The sequence below is a fragment of the Condylura cristata genome, unplaced genomic scaffold (assembly GCF_000260355.1).
Source record: "Condylura cristata isolate star-nosed mole 26May11 unplaced genomic scaffold, ConCri1.0 scaffold00011, whole genome shotgun sequence".
Lineage (NCBI taxonomy): Eukaryota > Metazoa > Chordata > Mammalia > Eulipotyphla > Talpidae > Condylura > Condylura cristata.
The window spans coordinates 36387361-36405650 of record NW_004567112.1 but is presented as its reverse complement, the minus strand read 5'-3'; the positions used below and the strand labels follow the sequence as shown (position 1 = coordinate 36405650).

At 48.9% G+C, this 18290-nt stretch overlaps 2 protein-coding genes across 18 annotated transcripts in view; both read right to left on the bottom strand.

Moving 5' to 3' along the window:
* Window positions 1-41: 41 nt before the first annotated feature.
* NDST2 (N-deacetylase/N-sulfotransferase (heparan glucosaminyl) 2) lies at window positions 42-8598 on the bottom strand. 3 transcript variants are annotated; one of them, XM_012723827.1, is made up of 16 exons: window positions 8477-8598; window positions 7695-7797; window positions 6090-6129; window positions 4654-6005; window positions 4372-4459; window positions 3903-4057; window positions 3539-3724; window positions 2886-3014; window positions 2571-2753; window positions 2381-2477; window positions 1904-2027; window positions 1611-1785; window positions 1265-1435; window positions 1051-1160; window positions 749-851; window positions 42-657 (listed from the first exon to the last, which is right to left on the bottom strand). In XM_012723827.1, the coding sequence occupies exons 4-16, from the start codon at window positions 5668-5670 to the stop codon at window positions 532-534; spliced, it is 2664 nt and encodes an 887-aa protein (XP_012579281.1). In that variant the 5' UTR covers window positions 5671-6005; window positions 6090-6129; window positions 7695-7797; window positions 8477-8598; the 3' UTR covers window positions 42-531. The 3 variants fall into 3 exon arrangements, with proteins under 3 accessions (XP_012579281.1, XP_012579280.1, XP_004680818.1); XM_012723826.1 differs by having other exon boundaries at window positions 7695-8598; XM_004680761.2 differs by lacking the exons at window positions 7695-7797; window positions 8477-8598 and having other exon boundaries at window positions 6090-6630.
* A 604-nt stretch (window positions 8599-9202) lies between these two features.
* Window positions 9203-18290, bottom strand: part of CAMK2G (calcium/calmodulin-dependent protein kinase II gamma) — a 54603-nt gene continuing 45515 nt past the window's right edge. For 8 of the 15 annotated variants that reach the window (XM_012723641.1, XM_012723644.1, XM_012723642.1 and 5 more), the window contains 6 exons: window positions 16904-16952; window positions 15631-15744; window positions 13626-13701; window positions 13221-13315; window positions 11679-11923; window positions 9203-11188 (listed from right to left, as the gene is read on the bottom strand). In XM_012723641.1, the coding sequence (XP_012579095.1) occupies window positions 11691-11923; window positions 13221-13315; window positions 13626-13701; window positions 15631-15744; window positions 16904-16952 (567 nt within the window). In that variant the 3' untranslated portion in view covers window positions 9203-11188; window positions 11679-11690. The remainder of the gene's footprint in view (window positions 11189-11678; window positions 11924-13220; window positions 13316-13625; window positions 13702-15630; window positions 15745-16903; window positions 16953-18290) is intronic. The other 7 variants (XM_012723647.1, XM_012723652.1, XM_012723649.1 and 4 more) reach the window with 1 other exon arrangement.

Sequence of the window (18290 nt, the reverse complement as noted above, 5' to 3'; positions counted from 1 at the left end):
TTTGTTTTCAGCTCCTCCTACTCCAGTGAGGCAGACAAACAGAAAAATAAGGATGTTTATTAAGGACATTTCTAGCCCACAGCTAGGGCTCATACTCAGCTCGATGAGCCACTGTCCGACCTCATCCCCATTCAATGTGAATGACATTAGGGAGGCCGGGCCACAGGTAGATCCCATTGATTCCACAGCAAGGGGTCCCTCCCGGAGCCAGGTAGAGATAGACACAATGCTGGGGATGAAGAGGGAGATCAATGGATTAATACAATCCTCTATATCCTGCCTGGACACTCACTTTTCAAGATCATGGGTCAAAGGTGCCTAGTACCATGATGTGGGATATCAAGGGAAGTCCCTTTATGAGACCCCAGAGCTATGGGAAAGGGATGCCCTTCCCTTCTCAGCCATCCCAGGCCTTCGGGTCACTGAGGTAGAAGGGGAAGGGGCCAGGCCACTAATCCCCCTTGTGGGCCCTGCTTTGAGCTTGCCCCTTATAGAAGCAGGGGGCTTTTGCTGGTGCAGGAGACTGGGACATCAGCCCAGACTGGAATGCTGTAGTTCTTCCCGAAGCCATGAGGGCACTGGCTGTCCAAGCCGACTCAGCAGCTTTGACAGTTCCAAATTGTGGTTCCGGAAAAATTCCGTAAGGAAAAGGCGGGACTGATAGGAGAAAAATAAAGGCAGAAATGGTAAGGAATGGGATACAGAATCAGACCATATCAGTGAATATCCTGCCCCAGATTTTACTTACTTCAGTGTCCATATCTGGGTACCTTCGGCCTTTGCTTTTGCCTAGACAGCGAGTCTTGCCACCTTCAAGTCCCTGGCACCAGAAACCCTTATCTTCATCAAATCTGCTCAACAGGAAGAGGCCATAAGGTAGAATACAGATAAGAAATCCAAGTCCCATAAATGTCCACCACCTCTCCCAACACATAGGGACATGTCTCTTCTTGCAAGACAGGGTAAATTCATGTCTCTTACAAATCGCCTTGGTCAACCTATGATCCCATTTTCCCTGAGTTCTCTAACCCCTCGATTAAGCTCTCCCACCTGAGGGTCCGTGTGTAGTTCAGAAAGGGTGTGATGCCCAGGAACTTCTGGATGCTTTCCATTGAGACAACTGGGTTTGTACGTAGCTCTTGCCCATCCACAATCAGCAACTAAAGGGACAGGGATGTGGTCCCCTTTGTATCCCTTAAAAGCCTCTGGGCTGAAAGGAAGAGGAAGGGGGTGGGGTCCCAAATGTGGGCTACTGGGGATGTACCTGTCCAGAGGGGTAGTAAGTCAGCCAGCGTTGCAAGTGTGTGGAATAGTAGCCTGGTACAAGACAGCGATTCTGTAGAGAACGAAGTGCCAGAGGGGCCTGGGAAGAGGCTGAAACCACCTGGTAGAAAGTATAATTCAGAGCAACTGGGTCTCCATGAGCTCGCTGATGCTGAAAGACCAAGAGAAAGGGAATGGACTGGTTACCTAAAGTAATTATTCTGCCTTTACCCTTGGTATGACGTAAGCACCCCTCCCTAAAGACTAGTTCAGTTTTTCTATTACCATTCCTTTCTCTAGCAGTCACTACCTTAAGCACTAATATGAAGCCCTAGCTTCGGGCTCACCTGGTACCAGGAGTATGCTCTATCAACAGGGTTGGTGAGCACAGTGATGATCTTGGCTCGTGGAAGGAGAGCAGCCCCCCGCCGTGGTACAACCTCTGAGTCGAAGTAGGTGGCACTTTTTTCAAATAGGAAGTCAGTGCTGGCATTGGAAGGGACAGGGAAGAAATCCATGTACCTAGGAAGTAGCACAGGGTTAAGGCAGATAATTTACAGTATATCTGTGCTGGTGAAAACTGGTATTTTGGGGGAAGGGAATGTTCCTCTGAGAATCACTCCAAGGGTCCCCATCTCACCAGTCAATACCCTTGTGGTAATTAGGGCCGCTGAAGAACTGAATCTCCTCAAACGTGGTGGGGCTAGGGAAGCTGCTAGTTACAGCTGGGTGCAGGCTGAGGAAGAAGTGAACTGCTGTGGTTCCTAAATGGGACAGAAAAGTTCAGACTACTGTGAGAGAAGTCAGCTTAACAACGTGAATATGAAGGAGAGAAAATAATCATTCTTGATATTAAAATCCCCTTTAGCTAACTATAGCAAGACAGGAAAGTCTGAGAGGCCCAGGGGAGGGTTAAAATAGCAGTTTTCAGACTTGACTTTGCATCATAATCACTTGTGGATCTTTAAAAAACAGATAGTATAAAAAAATACATGTGTATCAACTGATTCTAATGAAGGCTAGGAATCAGTGCCTGAAGACTGGATTAATGAGAAGTGGCTATGAGAAAAGAGTTTGTTAGTCAAAGAAAAAGAGAATTTAGCTAAGGATGATTCACCTGTCTTCTGGGGTCCCACAATGAGGAACTTGGGGAGACGATCACAGGTTTTCTCTTTCGACCAGATATCTTTGTGCCTCTTGTCATCACAGGGATTCTGAAGGTGAGGCCAAGAATTAGATAAGGCCTCATTTTTCCTTTAACCTCCTACCCCTATCATATTTCTGGTCAGCCTGAGTTCCACCCATACCTGCCAGAGGGGGCTTTGCTCTTGAGGGAAGAGTTCAAAGTACTTTTGTGCAAGAGGAACAGGAGGAAGTGTCTGCAGGCGCAGTCTTGTCCAGCACTGGAGGAAGCGCACCAGGCTCTCAAAGGTGTACAGACCCAGTCGATCATTTCCATAATTGGACAGATGAGTCATAAAGATGCTGATCTAAAAGGGGGTGTCTGAATGTTAGATTTAGACTGCCTCTCCCACCCCAGAATCAGGCTTGGTGAGCAAAAGTCCCAGCATGCAAATACTTTGGATGTCCAGTTTTCTAGCACTTCTTACTCAGCACCATACCGGATTAAGCAGCACTGTCAGAAAAAGCTCTCCACCTCGAATGCTCCGGTCTAGTTCATGTGAACCTCCGGGGTACTCATTATAGAAGATTGTGTGAGTGAAGAGGCCACATGTCTGCCGTGGCAGCACCTGGAGGGAAGAGACAAGGACTGATGAACTTGAAAAGAAGAATGAGAAACAGATGGACAAAAAGTCCTGAAGCATAGGATTCCCAGGGCTCATAGAGGAATCAGTCTGACATTATAATAAAAAAGTTCCTGCTATGTACATTATCATTTTTTTACCCCTCAACAGACGACATGGATAAACTTGGACTGGCAGTTGACAGGACAGAGGTCAGTGCAGTTTGGAGGTTTTTTTCTTTTTTTGTGTGTGTAGAGGAACTGGGGTATAGGCCAGAGGCGCAGGGGGTGGGAGGATTTACCAGAGACAGGGTTGGGAGCATAACAGTGGATTTACTGGAATACACTAAGGGGAGCTGTGGGTGAGACAGGAGAGGTCTGCTGTGCCATATGTGGTTTAACCCCATCACAGGATCGAACTCAGGCCATAGCAGTGATAATGCTAAGAGATAATCCCTAGGCCACCAGGGAGACCCTGGAGGATTTCTTAATGTGGGAGTTTGAGTCAAAAGTATACTAGAGGACCCTCACCATAATGCCATTGTGAATGAAGCCACGGCGGTAGCGGGCAGGGCGGAGATGGGGATATTCCTCAGTGCTTGTCACCTGGATGCCCCACACAGATTTCCAGGCCTCATAGAGTTGCGTGTGGATGGGGTATACACCTGAGTGGTGGGGGGCCACAGCATACCCCAGATCTGTGGGAATCCCATGTTCCTGGGAATGTACAGACTCTCATCAGGACCTAGTGAGGTTTGGGGAGTAAAGATAGGGGGAGAGGGCGGAATACATCCATAGAAAAAGTGGTAGGGTAGGGAAAGAGGTACCTCATTAGGGGAAGGTTGAAAAGCATTATATCTGGGAAAAATACGAGGAAGACATCCAAGGGTCTCACCAGAGCAAACTGTTTGTTGAGCCTCATCTGGTCAGCTAGCACGGAGCGATTGTGGAACAGGTGTGGCTGCATGTGGCTCCACATGTGGGGGAACCACCAGAACTCTTTGCGGTGCTTCAGCAGCATGTCGTCCCCTGCATCCTCCTCCTCTGTCCCTATGACCACACACTGACCACTGACCACAGCCAGTCAGCCTCTGTGCCCTTTGTTCCATAACAACACTGACCATCTTCCATCCTTGGGACAGTGCTGACCTCTACCCACTTAATAATGTCTTATTTGTCCCATTGCTAACTTGCCCTCCAGCCAGCCCCCTGCTAACCTAAATTCATATCCACTGTTATCTCCTCACAGCAGTCTGATCACAAAACTTGCCCCTTTTTACCAATTTGTCTGCCAAGGAAGATGGACAGTAAAGGATGGATTAAACTAAGATTGATATGCCGAAGGAATAAGGGAATAAGCTCACCAGTATGATAGAACTTGCCCGAGAAGCCCAAGTTGAAGGTGAAGTTGGGTATTAAGGTCCTGAGTTTGTTCTGGGTGGTCAACAGAGCCTGGGGAGATTAGCAGGGACAAGAAATCAGAAGAAAGCAGACTAAGGAGGAGGAAAATGAGCAGAGCTCATCCTGCCTGGAAAGGGCAGGGAATATACCTATGACAAGCCAAAGATCAAAAAAAGGTGTATGATATAGGTCAGAGCTTGAAACAGCTTCTAAAGAAATAAATTTGAGTCAGAAAAAAGACTGACCTCAACATCAGCCACCTTCATGCGGGTACCTTCCTTGCCCACAAAGATGTCATCGATGTCTACCAAGATGTAGCGATCAAGGTCCAGGCAGAGGCGCTTACCCGTGAGGTATGCAACAGCATCAACAAAAACAAGCTTGTGGAGCCAGAAGGAAAGGCCATGGCCAAAGATCACCCTCTGGATGCCATCATGGAGCCCCAGATCCTGTACCACAGTGGGAAGCCGGGCCCGGCGAGTCACAGGTCCTGGCACAGGAGGTTCAGCTGGCCGAAGGCTGGCAAGAAGCACTGGTTCATAGGTGCTATGATTGGACTGGAAGATGGTCCAGTCATCACCAGGCAATGGCCCAGGCTCCATGCGGCTGGGGCGTGTGAGATGCAGTAGAGGGGCAGAAGGATTCACTTGGTAATCCCGGAGCCCCAAGTTTGAGTGTAGATAAAGGGGAAAGCCTTTGAGCTGGGCACTTAGCAGACTATGCTCATGAGCTCGGAAAAAGCCAATGATGCCCACACCATATTCCACACAGTACCGGTCTAGTAGTTCCCGACTCCCGGGATCCAGGTTGACATACTTGAGCAGGTTCTCATAAATGACCAAGACATAGCGGCCATGGGTATGATCAGTCAATGTGGGCATGTCCCCTCGGCCAGGTGCCAGTTCAGTGCTATAACGAAAACGACTAGACTCCAAGATAGCCACAATTTCCTGCCCCAGCTGTGAATATGCACTCTCCACGAACACAAGGACCACGGGTTCAGTTCGAGCTGTCTCTGGAGGCCTGGGGGGCCGGGGCTGGATTGGAGACCGTGCAGGGCCAGGGCCAGGGCCAGAGCCAGTTGCCCCACCACTGCTGCAGTCTCCCATGGGCAGGGGCAAGGGTTCCTTGGCCTTAGGGCTGGTAGATACATAGTAAGCCAGGAAGCCCATGGAGATCAGACTGAAAGCAATCAGCAGCAGGATGAGGCGGTGCAGTTCCAGCTGCCGAGCTGGGCGTACCACCTTCCACAGCTTGAGCATGGCGGGGCAGGGGACGTAGGAATGGGGAACACCTCAGGGGATGGGAGGCAGTTCTACAGGCTAGTAGTCTTTGGGGAGGTGGAATGATAGGAAAATAGGAGAAAGGGATGCCCTCAGGGTCAGTTCCCTGAAGAGGTGGAAACAAATCCCTTAGTATAGGGTAGGGGAGGTAAAGGGGAGAAAAGGGGGCAACTGGACAGAGTCCATTGGTATCAGGTCACCATGGCCTCTGGCCCATGGCTTCAGGATGCAAATCTAACCAGGTTCTATCCTTGGTCCTGGCTGAGCGCCTCACATCAAAGGTCTGTAAAGTTCATAATCTCTGCCCCCACTATCTGTAAAACAGAATTCAATGGATTACTTTTCCTCCTTGAAACTGCATCATTAATCCATTCCCCCCTTCACCCCACCTCTCTTACCTCCTGCTCACAGGATGATCTGTTCTCCAAAATAAAGGTCCTGTAGAAGAACAGCACAAATCTGAGTTTTATACCTAAGTTTCAGTTTGTTCCTTTTCTTTAAAATACTGTCTGAGTTCTTCTCTCTGACCTAAGTTCAGATTTGGAGCCATAAACTCAAGAATTAAAAGGAACAGATCTTTGAAGAAGTCAAAAAGCCAAGTACTGAAAAGTAAACCTTGGAAAGGAGCTCCCAGCCTGACTGAGCAGTTGGTCAGTCAGCAGCTCTGGTCTTCCTGTGAGAAAGAGATAGAAAGTCTTCTATGTTCTAACGAAATATCAGATAAGAGAAAACTCATGAGTCTCTTAATCTTCTCATCAATCAAACCCAACATCACAGGCTAACAGTACTAATAGACACTTGCAGTCAGGTGGACACTGGCTGGGGAATTCAAAAGGAAGGAGAATTGGTGCTAGTCAATTACTCGGTTAGCTTCCAGTTCCAGAACTTGGGGATTCTTTTTTCCCAATATTTGTGAAATTTTTTACATCTCTTTCACCTCACCAGTGTCAGTGTCAGAAGAGGTGATAAAAATGTAGGCCAGGCAGAAAGAAAAAGAAAAATATCAGATAGTTTCACTCATAGCAGGAGCATAAAGGACCAGGGGGAGAAAACATAATAATGAACAACTGTATACGAGAGGCGTTTTATGGGGGTGGAGTGGGAAATGGGATAAAAATGGGAGTGGGGGAAGTACACTGGTAATGACACATGGGTGAATTGGTGATGGGAAGTCCATGAGGATTACAACTGAGATGGAAAAAGGCACAAAATGATGTAAAAATAAGCTATTATAATAAAAAAAAAATGTAGACCAGGACAGGTAACATCACTGACACCTGAGAAAAGCCAGAGTGCTGAGTGAGAATTTTTCTCTAGCCAGTCTGGTTCTCCTTCCCAACTTTGCCCAGGTATCCTAATAGTTCAGAACTCTTGAGCTAGCCTGGAGAGACTTGAGGGATAGAGTCATTACAAACAGAGTTAAATGAGTGGGCTGGATGACACAGCAACAGGAGTTTAAGTTGTACCTAATCAATAACAGAGACAGAACAGTGTGATCAGAAAAGTTTTAGGAGATCTAATTTTGGAGATTTTTTTCTTAAATGGATTACTTCTGGGTGCTTTATTGTTCTCCCTATTTTAGTCACTCCTAGGAAGGCCAGTGGCTGGCTATCCCTCTCTGTCACTCACTCCCATGTATATACACCTCAGGGGCAGGTTCTTGAGAAGATAAACAATTTAATAATAGATCAGCTTTAGTCTGGGGAAAACTGATACAAGAAAGCTGGGAAAGGTGATTAAATTGGTGATGGGAAAGGGTGAAACCTAACAAGAAGAAACTCTTTAGGGAACACCCAGTAATGAGACATCACTGATATACAGAAACTCGGAGCGTACTGCCCATAATGTTAAGAACAATATATTTAACATTTATTGAGTGCATACTCTTTGCCAGGTATTCTTCTAAGAGCTTACATGTATTTAATGCTGATGTCGGCCCTAAGAAGTAGGCACTACTACTATCCCCATTTCACATATGAGTAATTTGAGGCTCAGTAACTTGCCCAGGATCACACAGCTCTTGTCAGTGGAGGAACTCTGATTCAAAAGTCAGGCCTGTGAAACTCCACAGCGAGTGCTCTTAATCACTGCATCTTAGCTTCATATCTAGAAAAAGCAACAATTTTTAAGGAAGGGGTGCTCAGGGGTAGGGTATGGTGGGATGAGAAAGACTGAAGTAGGAGTAGGTCGAGGGAGCTCTGTGTGTAGTGGGGTGGGGGTGGAAGTTTTCTGAGGAGGAAACCCAAGGGGTCATCCAGGTGTGGTGGGGAGGGAGCTGCAGTGATAGAAACTGGACAAGGACCGGTTGGAGGGCCTGGCTGCGGGCCCAAAGCTGGGAGACAGCAGTGCAGATGCTGCGGGAGGAGGGGGTACAAGGGGAGACTCAGGTACAGAGGCTGAGACAGGCGCCTGGTGAGGGGAATTAAGGGGTCACGGTGGACGTGAAGAGAGCACCGGATGTGGAGCATTAAAGGGGAAAGGGCAAGGGGCGCGCTGAAGATGTCTGGGTGACATCGAGGAAAGGCATTAGGGTGGGAGAGTCCCAGGAGGAGGAGCCCCGCACTGAGGGAACTGCGACTGGAAGTGGAGGCCCTGGGAGGGAGGCTAGTGGACGAGACACCAGGCGGGCGGGAGGCGCGCTGGGCCGCAGCGAGGGGCCGCGGGGCACGACCCAGTGGGCACTTATGGTGGCAGCGCCGAGGGCAAATCTGTGAGGGAAGCACTGCGGCCAGTGGGTGGGGGTCGCATTCTGAGCGTGAGGGGATTCTCCCCAAGGGCGGCTCACCCGGCGGACTGGGCGGCGTCTCCACTGTCCCCGGGCTCCGCCGCGTCCCGGGGCTGCCGGGCTTCCCAGCTCTCGGGGCCTCCGGCCGCGTCGCGGAGGCTCCGCCATCTCCGAGCGAACGCTCTGCCGCAGCCGGGCCCAACCACCGCTGCCACCGCGGGGGGGTGGGAGGGGGTAGGAGGGCGGTGCGCTCCGGCCGTGGTGTCCTGTTGGGTTTCCGCCACCCCAGCAGGACAGCCGCGCCGCGGAGGTACTGGGAAGCCCAACGACCCTCGACCCTCGGTAGTGTTCAGCCGAGCCGCGGCCCCCGAAACGGCGGATCGGTAGCCGGCCCGCAGAGGCGCACCCCCACCATCCCGCTCGGTGGCACAGTCTGGCGAGCGTCGGACGTCGCGGCTCCCAGAGCAGGGGCGGGCCAGGGGTAGGGGTTCGTCCACTGAACCCCGCGGAGGGGGAGCCGGGCAGGCCCACTGGCGGACGGGGGTGTGGGCGGGGCCCCGTGCCGCTGTTCGGCTGGGATGTTGAGACCCCTAGGCAGTCCCCTAAGGGCGCAAATCTTTCCTCCCCACCCCAAACTGGCCTCAGCAGTCCGTTGGACTGGTTGGAGGCTGATCTGTTACCAAGTTTTCTTTTAAATGGGCTCAAAAGGAGCAAGAGGTGTATTTCTCCATGAGTCCTAGTAACCTAGGCTGCTAAATCTAAGCCTCCAACAGCAGTAACACAATGGACTGTTTAAAGGTTATTTTATTAAATATCTTCAGTTCAAGGTTTCATTGTAACAAAGCTATGAAGGGTCTACCAACATTCAGAACAAACACTATTTTTAAATTATTTCTATGTTGTCATGCAAAAATTCTGCATCAAATGCCTTCCATTTCCTGTTTAAAAGATGGTTTGTTTTTTTTCTTTAAGTCTATTGTCTATAGATGCTGACATTAGCCCCAGAAGGAGTAAGAATGCTAAGAAGTGGGGCTGGAGCAGCCATATGAAGCTATGGGTCTTAATGAACTCTAAGACCATTTGTCTTCAAGCCAGCAAAACCAAACCCTGTGGTGAAGGTGTCTGCGTGCTGGTACTGCAGGCTGCAGGGCAGGAAAGGGCTAGGGCCCAGGGGCTGGGGCATGCATGAGGGGCTCAGAGGAGCCTGGCTAAATCCAAGCACCAGCACCTGTGGATCTGCTCTCTTCTCAGCTGTCTCCCAGGTAAAACTGTAGCTATGCTTCTTCTTCCAGCTTCTGTGCCTCCTGAAGGTCCAGGGAGCTCGGGTCTAGCTGCCTTTCCCCGAATAGTGCAGATATTTGTGCAGATAAATCTACACAGTTATTTTGGGGAAACCAAGGCCATGACCACTTGCTCCTTATTATTTTTTCTGCTATCTGCTTAGCGTATAGACCTTTCCCTCCTGGACTGGAACTCCTTGAGCACAGAGAGGGATAATGAATGTTAAGAGCCTTGGCTCTGGACACCTCTTTTGGGTACATGCAAGTGAGAGGGGTGATGCCCATGCAGATTGTCCAGCAGTAAGTCTATACTTCAGTTTGTCAGTAAAGAGGCCTCTTTAAAGAGGATATATCCTCTTCTTACCAGAGCATTCAGATCAATCTCTAAGACAGGAAAAAATGATGGACATGCAGCAAGGGAAGAGTAAAGAGAGGCAGCCCTGAGGGCAGCCTGAATGCATAGAAACCATCAACTCTAATCCCACTGCCTCACTCCTCCCATCCCACAGGGGCACTTAGCAGAGGGCCCAGGCCCAGATGAGGGTCAGCACGGGGACCACCACCATGAAAAGGCAAGACAAAGATGGTCCAAATCAGCACAGAAACAGCACAGAAGGGGAGCCCTGGCCAGGGCTTAGCCCTCTCCTTGCTAAGTTATAAGAAAACAGACACAAAGCAAAGCAGCACCCCCTCCCCCTTCCCAGCTGCAGGGATTGGGTCTTAATATCAGGGCCCACATGCATTGTGCATCCTATCGAAATGGATGAGTGCATGTCAGACTTAACACGAGGTTTCTCATCAGTTTTGTAGCGGATACACTTCTGCAGCACCAATTCTCTTCCCTTCTACATTAAGTGAACAGTACAGCAATGTCCAGGCCCTCAGTTCTGAGGCCACTGCTTCTCAGCTGCCTCCACAGCAGCTGAGAGCTCTGCGTTCTCTCTTAAGTAGGTTTGATGGCCACGATGTTCTCATGAGCCTCCTTCCAGGTGCCTATGCAAGTTCTGAAGAAGTCTATTCCCAGATCTGGGGCAGGCAGGTCACTTCAGGGGCTGCAACCACATCATGGCCCCCAAAGTTCTGTCAGAGTTCTTGCCTGGTCCCCCTGAGTCCAAAGAGGCCAGAGGCTGAGGCTCACCTCTTCAGGGCTGGTGGGTGAGCCCGCTGCTCATGCCAAGATGGGCGTCACATAAACTCCTGCCTTCTTGCCAGCCCAAGGGCTACCGGTGGTTTTAAAACGCATCATGGTATGGATTCCATTTTTTTAAAAACAATCTTTTTTTCTTTTTTTTTTAAATGTAAAAAACACCTCGGTACAGCAGAGACAGACACGAAGGGCGGGAGGGCTGCATGCAGGGGCGTGCATTGGCTGCTGCCGCTTTGTAATTTAATTGTTTTAAACCTCAAACGAACAGGACTGCCGCTGTCACTCAGGCCCTCCAGAGCCACTGGCTGCGAAGGTTCAACCTCTGGCTGAGATCTCTTAATGCCCCTGTCAATAGGACAGACGTGGTAACAAACAGAGGACAGTAAGCACACAGAAGAGTTCCAGGGCCTTAAACACACTGTATACGTGGCCAAGTCTGCCCGAAAACCTGCAGGGTGGGGGAGAAGCTAGTACTTAAATATAACATTGCCTCACATTTGCGGAGCACTTACCAAGTGCTTAACTTATTATGAATATCTTATTTAATCCTCACAGCTCCATGAGGTAGACATGGCTCCTTCTTTTTGATAGCTCAGGAAAACTGTAGCTTAGGGAAGGGAAGTAACCCATCCATGGTCACCCAGTTTATTGTCACAGAGCCGGACCCAAGTCTATCTGGGTCTTAGAGCCTAACTTATGAGCACCACACTGTGTCTAACCTTTGCCATTCCTCTAGAATGGCCCTCACCGCCCTACCCTCGAGCCACCACTCAACTTCTTCTTCCTCCTCTAACCCCATTTGTCCCAGTCCCTCCACACCCCCCACCAAGTGCACCTGTGGTTGAGCTCACTGCAGCGGTGCAGCAGGGGCCCCTGAGCAGTGATAGTGGACATTGAGCCACTTGCCATCCCGGCGATGCCAGACCCGGGTCTCCTCTGACTGGCTGGTTCGAGGCCGACCCTGTCCATCGATGTACTGAGTGAGGCGGATGTAGGCAATGCAAGCTGCGTCTTCCCCAATCACATGGACGTGCGGGTTCAGGATGGTAGTGTGGATGGGCTTGCTGTTCTTGGATAGAACTGCAGGGGACAAGGTGAGGTTATTAAGAGGGCATCATGCCTGGGCACTGGCATTTTCCTCCCAGTCTGCACTTCCCTCTCTCTAGCAACCATTCCGAGAGTTTCCCAGCCCCCCACAGCCCCTCCAGAGGCCAGGAAGCACCATCATATTAGTCTCAGTTATCCAACAGGTGAAACATGGTAATACCATCTACTTCTTTAGTCACATACTGGTGGGAATTTTCATGTGGTTCACAGTATTTTCTTTGTTTTGTAATAAGGCAATAGACTCAAAGACATTAAGTAATTTGACCAAATCACACAACGTTTTAACTAATCTGACTCTTAACTAAAGCTTATGGGCTTTCTACTTTGTAATTCTGATGTTTTCACAAGATCTACCTTGTGACTTAAAAAACAAACAAACAAAAAAAAGCATGAAAGTTAAAAAGGAATCACCAAAGCACAAACTCAGAATATTCCTAAAGTTTCTAGGGCCCTTGGGGGGGGTGGGGGGAGAGTCAAAGTATCTGAATTGCCATTACATTGCAAATTACGCTGCTGTTCTTGAGAGTCACATTTTAGTTCAGTTCAAATGTCTTCATGAGACAGTCCCTAGAGCACCTATAAACTGTGGACTTGCTTCTGGCTAACAAAATTACTTAGGCAGTCTTTATATTTGTAGCTGTGAGATGGAGAGGATAGAGAAAACAGTGACAAGATAAAACAGGATAAGAAAGTTCCAGGATAAAGTGGGAAAGAAAAACGAAAGGAGAGTTTTAGAATAGAGAGAAAGATGGAAGATGATGATGATTCAGCTTCTTATCCCCTAGGGTTTCTACCAACTGTCCAGAGTTTGCATACCCCAGACAGGACTCATCTCCCTCAATGTTCAGGAAGACTCTAACCACAACTTGCAACCTCTCACATCACTTAGGGTACCCTGTCTAGTCTTACCCAGACTTTAATTTACTCTATTGTGAAACCTGTAGATACACAGCTTCATTATTACTTGCTGAGATCATCTCAATTTGATCTCAAGTGTCTTGGAAAGTGGTGAGGCTTAAAGTAAACAAAGTGAGTAAACTTAAAGTGGTGTCCTGCATACCATAAATCTGCTACAGAATGAAAGGGTGCATGGGGCTCTGGAGCTGGGTTTAAGACCATTGTCAGGGCACAAAGAGGAAGCACATACACCAAAGTGAGGCAGGTGGGTCAAATGAGGGAAAAGCGGGCAATGGGGAAGAGGTAAGTAGGGACAGAGGCAAAGGGGGAAAGGGGACAGGCAGGAGTATATCAGCAGCACGAACCCACTCACGATTCTCAAAGTAAAACTTATGGAAATCCATTCCCTCCACGAGGTTACCAAGGGCCTCAGGCTCAAAGGAAGTGAGGCCTGGATCACAAATCTTCCTGTAGAAATAAAAAGCAGCCTGTCAGTCTTCCTGTGGGAATCACTTGTCTTTCTGCCTCATCAGAGGCATTTGCTGTGCAGCAGGAGATTAGCAGTGGACTGGACCCGACAAGAGGGCTAAGAACGCAGGTCCCTGCCTTTCAGCCCACTGCAAGGACACCACAGGCTGGTTCAATCACGGGTACCAGTCGAGGGGCCTAGTGCTTAGCACAGACACTGTTCAAGGCCCAGCCTCTCCTTTTCCCTGTGTCCTACCTTTTGATAGAAGGGCAGGCCAACCTGAGTATCAAGGAAAGGGTCTCTACTCACGTGTAAGCCTCAAAGTCCCCATTGTTGATGGCCTCAATCAGCTGTTCTGTGATCTTAATGATTTCCTGTTTTCGCACTGTGGGGGGAAAAAAAATCCAGCAATTTACCCACATGGGACAAGGAAGCTCCCAAGTGATGGAGAGCCCTCCCCAATCTTTCAACGAGAATCCCGTGATCTCTCTGACAAAGACAGCCCTCTTCTCTGTCTTTTAAGCCCCCGGCAGGAAATGAGCCTAACTTTCTCTCCACCTCCCCTCTGTCCTCTAGCGATAATAACTCACTCCTCCTGAAGGTCACCCATTAGTTCTGATTCTCTGGTCTGTCCTCACTCTCCATCAAGAACCAGCATGTAAAATACTTGTTTTAATAAATTGGGAGCCTGGCAGGTCATGAATACTCGGCTCAGAGTCTGTGTATCTCATCCCTCGCAGGTTTAGCCTCTGTGAAAAACATTTCCTAATATGGCTGTTTCGGCCACCTACTTATTTCTCTCACCTGAAGGGGCTCAGTCAGGTCTTAATAGCATTCCCACCCAGCCCCAACATTAACCTTCACTCAGTGGTCCAGAACATAGTCCTGGAGAGCAGCCAGTCTGAGAGCAGAATGTAGGCAGGATGAGGACTCCAAAAGAATGAACAAGGGCCTAGGATGGATGCTAATTTCTCCTTATCTTATTCATATCTTCCACAGGGCTCTTCTGGGATAAAAGATCTTGGATTATTAACCATCTCACCAGAGAGATGGCTCTGTTTATCCTCAACAAGCTCTAAATTTCTGATCAGCTCTCATGCTAAGATATGTTCCATAGAAAAAGCAAGACACGGTTCAGACTAACAGGCAGGCAGAGTTGGTCCCCGAAGGTCTTCCCACAGCTACCCCTTCAAGCTGAAGGACCTCTGATGACACCCCCCACTCATGGGCAGCTCACTTACAGGGAGCATCACTATTAGCAATAGTGCCAGGTAAAGGGGGCAGGCTCAGCCTGATCTGGAGCTAACCCTGACTCTAGCCCTCCCCAGGCTGGCCCACAAGCCTTTCCTCATAGGAGCAAGAGGCTACAAGACAAATATGAGCATCAGACTAGCACAACCACGGAGCACAGATGGGAAAGGGCCGTGTAGTCAAAGGTACAACTGGGAGGAAGCCCCAGAGCCATCAGCACCATCAGGAGATCAGAGGGAAAAGTGACAAAGTGACGGCATCTAACAAGTTCGATTCACTTTCTAGAGGCAAGCGGGTATATGTAAGCACGCGCGCACACGCACACACACACACCCTCTCCAACCTCATCAGACCATCTGTAGGACCTGACTGGGGCCCTATGGGTGAAGAGTATTGTGTTCAGAAATTCTAAAAGGATCGATGGGAATAAAGCAGTAGACAGAGGAATCCTCTACACAGACATAATTATAAATATAAATGTGAGCTAAAGTTAACCCAGCAAGGCATCCTGTTCTACAATCTTGTTTATTTTTTGTAACTGTACTGTGGGTGGGCACCATTTTATCCCCACTTTACTGATAAGGAAATTAAGGTTCTGGGAGCTTTAAGCAACTTCACACATTTTTGAAGGTAATGTAACTGGGATTTAAACTCTGGTCTGTCTCATCCCAAGCCCCATGATGTTAATATATTATGCAGGGCCTTAGGAAATAGGGAACATGGTTTCTCAGGTATTGAAATTTCACTGTCACACACCCCCACCCCAACTTCTGACTACTTTTCTACTTGGCTCAGTGCTGAGGCAAGGTCCCTTATCCCAGCGTCTTTCTACAGTTTCCCTCCATGCCATGTTCTACCACCCCCTCTTCTTATGTGTCTTTGGGCCTCAGTCCCTGTCTGATATTAGTAGGGCCTCCATTGACTCCCCCACCCAGCAGAGGCTGAGCTCCTGAAGGCTATTAAGAAGAACAGCTGTACTGGGTTGAAGCTCTGGGGGCATCCCTGAGGGGCTTCAGGATGAGCCAGGGAGACGGCAGCCAGAATGTGCCTCCCTCACACTTACTGGCTGAGGAGCAGAGAGAAGGCTGGGGCTGCATGCCTGCAGAGGGGGCTGTTCTGTCCCGGGAGCTCCGTCCTTCAGGCACCGAGCTGCCATTCCCAGTGCGGAGCGGGGCAGCTAGCCAGCCAGGGCAGGGCAGGGCAAGGCAGAGCAGCCAAAACAAACAGAACAAGGCAGGTGAGCGAGCAAGCCGGTCAGGACCCGAGCCCGTGGCACTGCACAGCTGGGGCGAGGCAACTCCTCGGGCTGCTGTGGACGCTGGACCACATCCCAGGCTGCTGCCTCTGCCAGAGAGGCCTCCCAGCCAGAGCCCCAGGAAGGTGCACAGGTGGGGGCTTGTGGCTTCCAGAGGAGCCATCAGACAGCGTGTACAGGAACCCCTGCTCCTGTGGAAACAGTTTTCTTGGGGGCTAGGGTCAAGGTCAACTGCCCAGCAGAGAAGAGCCACTTAACTCTGCTAGCATCAGCACAAGTGAACTGATCTGACCTTAATCCCAGTAGCCCTGGAGGTACTGCTTTTTCCACCCTCTACGTTATTGCTTTCTACTTTTTGGTTCCCAAAGATTGGTGCCCCCTTTTTGCCCGTGAGCATGTTCTCTCTTACACAATTCCTCCATCTTTTCTGAGATTCTGGTCTAAAGTCATTTACTAAAGGCAAAGGGAGCAATTCCAGGAGGCCAAACCAAAGAGCAAGAAAGAGATACCCAGTAGTCTGGCCAGTCAGGCCCTCCCACATCCCCAGCACGACGGATAGGCTGGTCCTCACAGTACCACTGTGACATGCCAAATGTGGTTCTGACCCTGTCCTTCATCCAAGGCTTTGTGATGCAGGTGACCAACTAATGCCATGTGCCCAGGAAAGTCCCAGTTTTAAAGCCAGAAGTTCCACATCCTAGAAAAGTTGGAATGACTGGTCATCCTAACTAATGACTCATAACATTTATGGGCTACTTCTGCAGGGATTCAAGATGCCCCTGTTCTAGGATGTCACATCATTACCAGTAACAGAAACAGTTCTCTGCACCCTGGCTCAGGAAAAGCTTTGGTTAGCTCTTCTACATGTGTAGGTTAGAGAATGTAAGTCTCTTGTCTAGCTCAGGAATAATAACAGGGGCCTGGGAGCTTGGTCCACGGAGTAGCTTTTTAAGCTGAGAACTCTCCTGGGGTACAAGTAAACAGCAATCTCGGTTTTGGGGGCAAATACAGTAGGAGTTCCCCTGGAGTCAAGGTATCTGGGACTGCTGGTGTGTCTTCCCTACCAAGGGCCAGCACATACCTTTGAGTTCTTCATCTTCTGTGGTGGTATTGCAGCTCTCTGTGGACCCCTGTAGGAGAAAAAGAGCATGTTTCTCTAAATCAAGCCCTTAGAAGCCAGAGAAGCACAGAAAAAAATCAGAGTACAGGCTCCTATATGTGATGCAAGGCGGAATCATAGAAGGTTCTATTTCTGGGCCCTCCCTAGTGACACAATAGGTTAGGACGCAGCACTACGACACTAGCCACAGCTGCTTCAGCACATGTTTGATCCCCAGCCAGGGAGGTGACCCCATGGCAAAGCAGACTTCTCCCGTCTCGCCCGCTGCTCCTCTCAGCAGTGTGCCCCTGTACCTCTGCCAGTTCTGTATGCATAAATAAATCTTGAGGTTCTATTGCTACCCTTGCTTGACTTTTATAAAACTCTCTTTAAGAAACAGTACCACTGAGGTACATATATACAATGGAATATTACTCAGCAACCAAAAAAGAGAAACACATGTCTTTTGCAGCAACTTGGATGGAGCTGGAAAAGATCATGCTGAGTGAGATAAGCCAGAAAGAGAAAGAAAAATACCGGATGGTTTCACTCATAGCAGGAGTATAATGGACCAGGCGAGAAAATAACAAAAATAATGAACAACCATAGACCAGAGACATTCTGTGGGGGTGGAGTGGGGAATGGGATCAAAAACGGGGAGCGGGGGGAAGGGAGGGAAATGCACGGTACTATGGTGGTGGCACAGGGGTGATTTGGTGATGGGAAACCCGTGGGGATTACAATTGAGATGAAAAAAAAATGTGCAAAATGATGTAAAAAGAAACTTTTTAATTAAAAAAAAAAAAAAAAAAGAAACAGTACCACTGAGCCAACGATCTGGGTTAAAACCTAGATGAACTTCTAGGTTTGATTCTAGGTTGACCCTGCTCTTTCTCCCCCCACCCCCATATGCCAATTAGCCAATCTCAAATCAAATCTGTTGGTTCTACTTCAAAAACAAATCCTGTGTCTCTTCTCTTCAAATACAACATTACCTGATCGCCAGCATTCAACATGTCACACTTAAACTGTAATAGCTTCCTGGTCACCCTGCTTCCATGTTTACTTCTTTTCTAGAGTCTTACCTATAACATGGCCAGGGTCAGATTATGTTATTTCCCTCCTAAAAGCCTCCATTAGTCCTGTTGCTGCTGGAATAAAACGTGAACGCATATATAGTCCTACATAACAGGGACTGCCTGCTTATCTAACTTCCTCACCTCTGCTCACCACACTCATTTCTCCTTGATTTTTGTCCTATACCTTCAATTCTCTATCTACATGCCAAGGCCCTGTCCTTGTAGTTCTTTCTCCAGGACACTGCTGCAATCAGTCTATCACCTTCTCACTGTCTAGGTTTTTTTTTTAA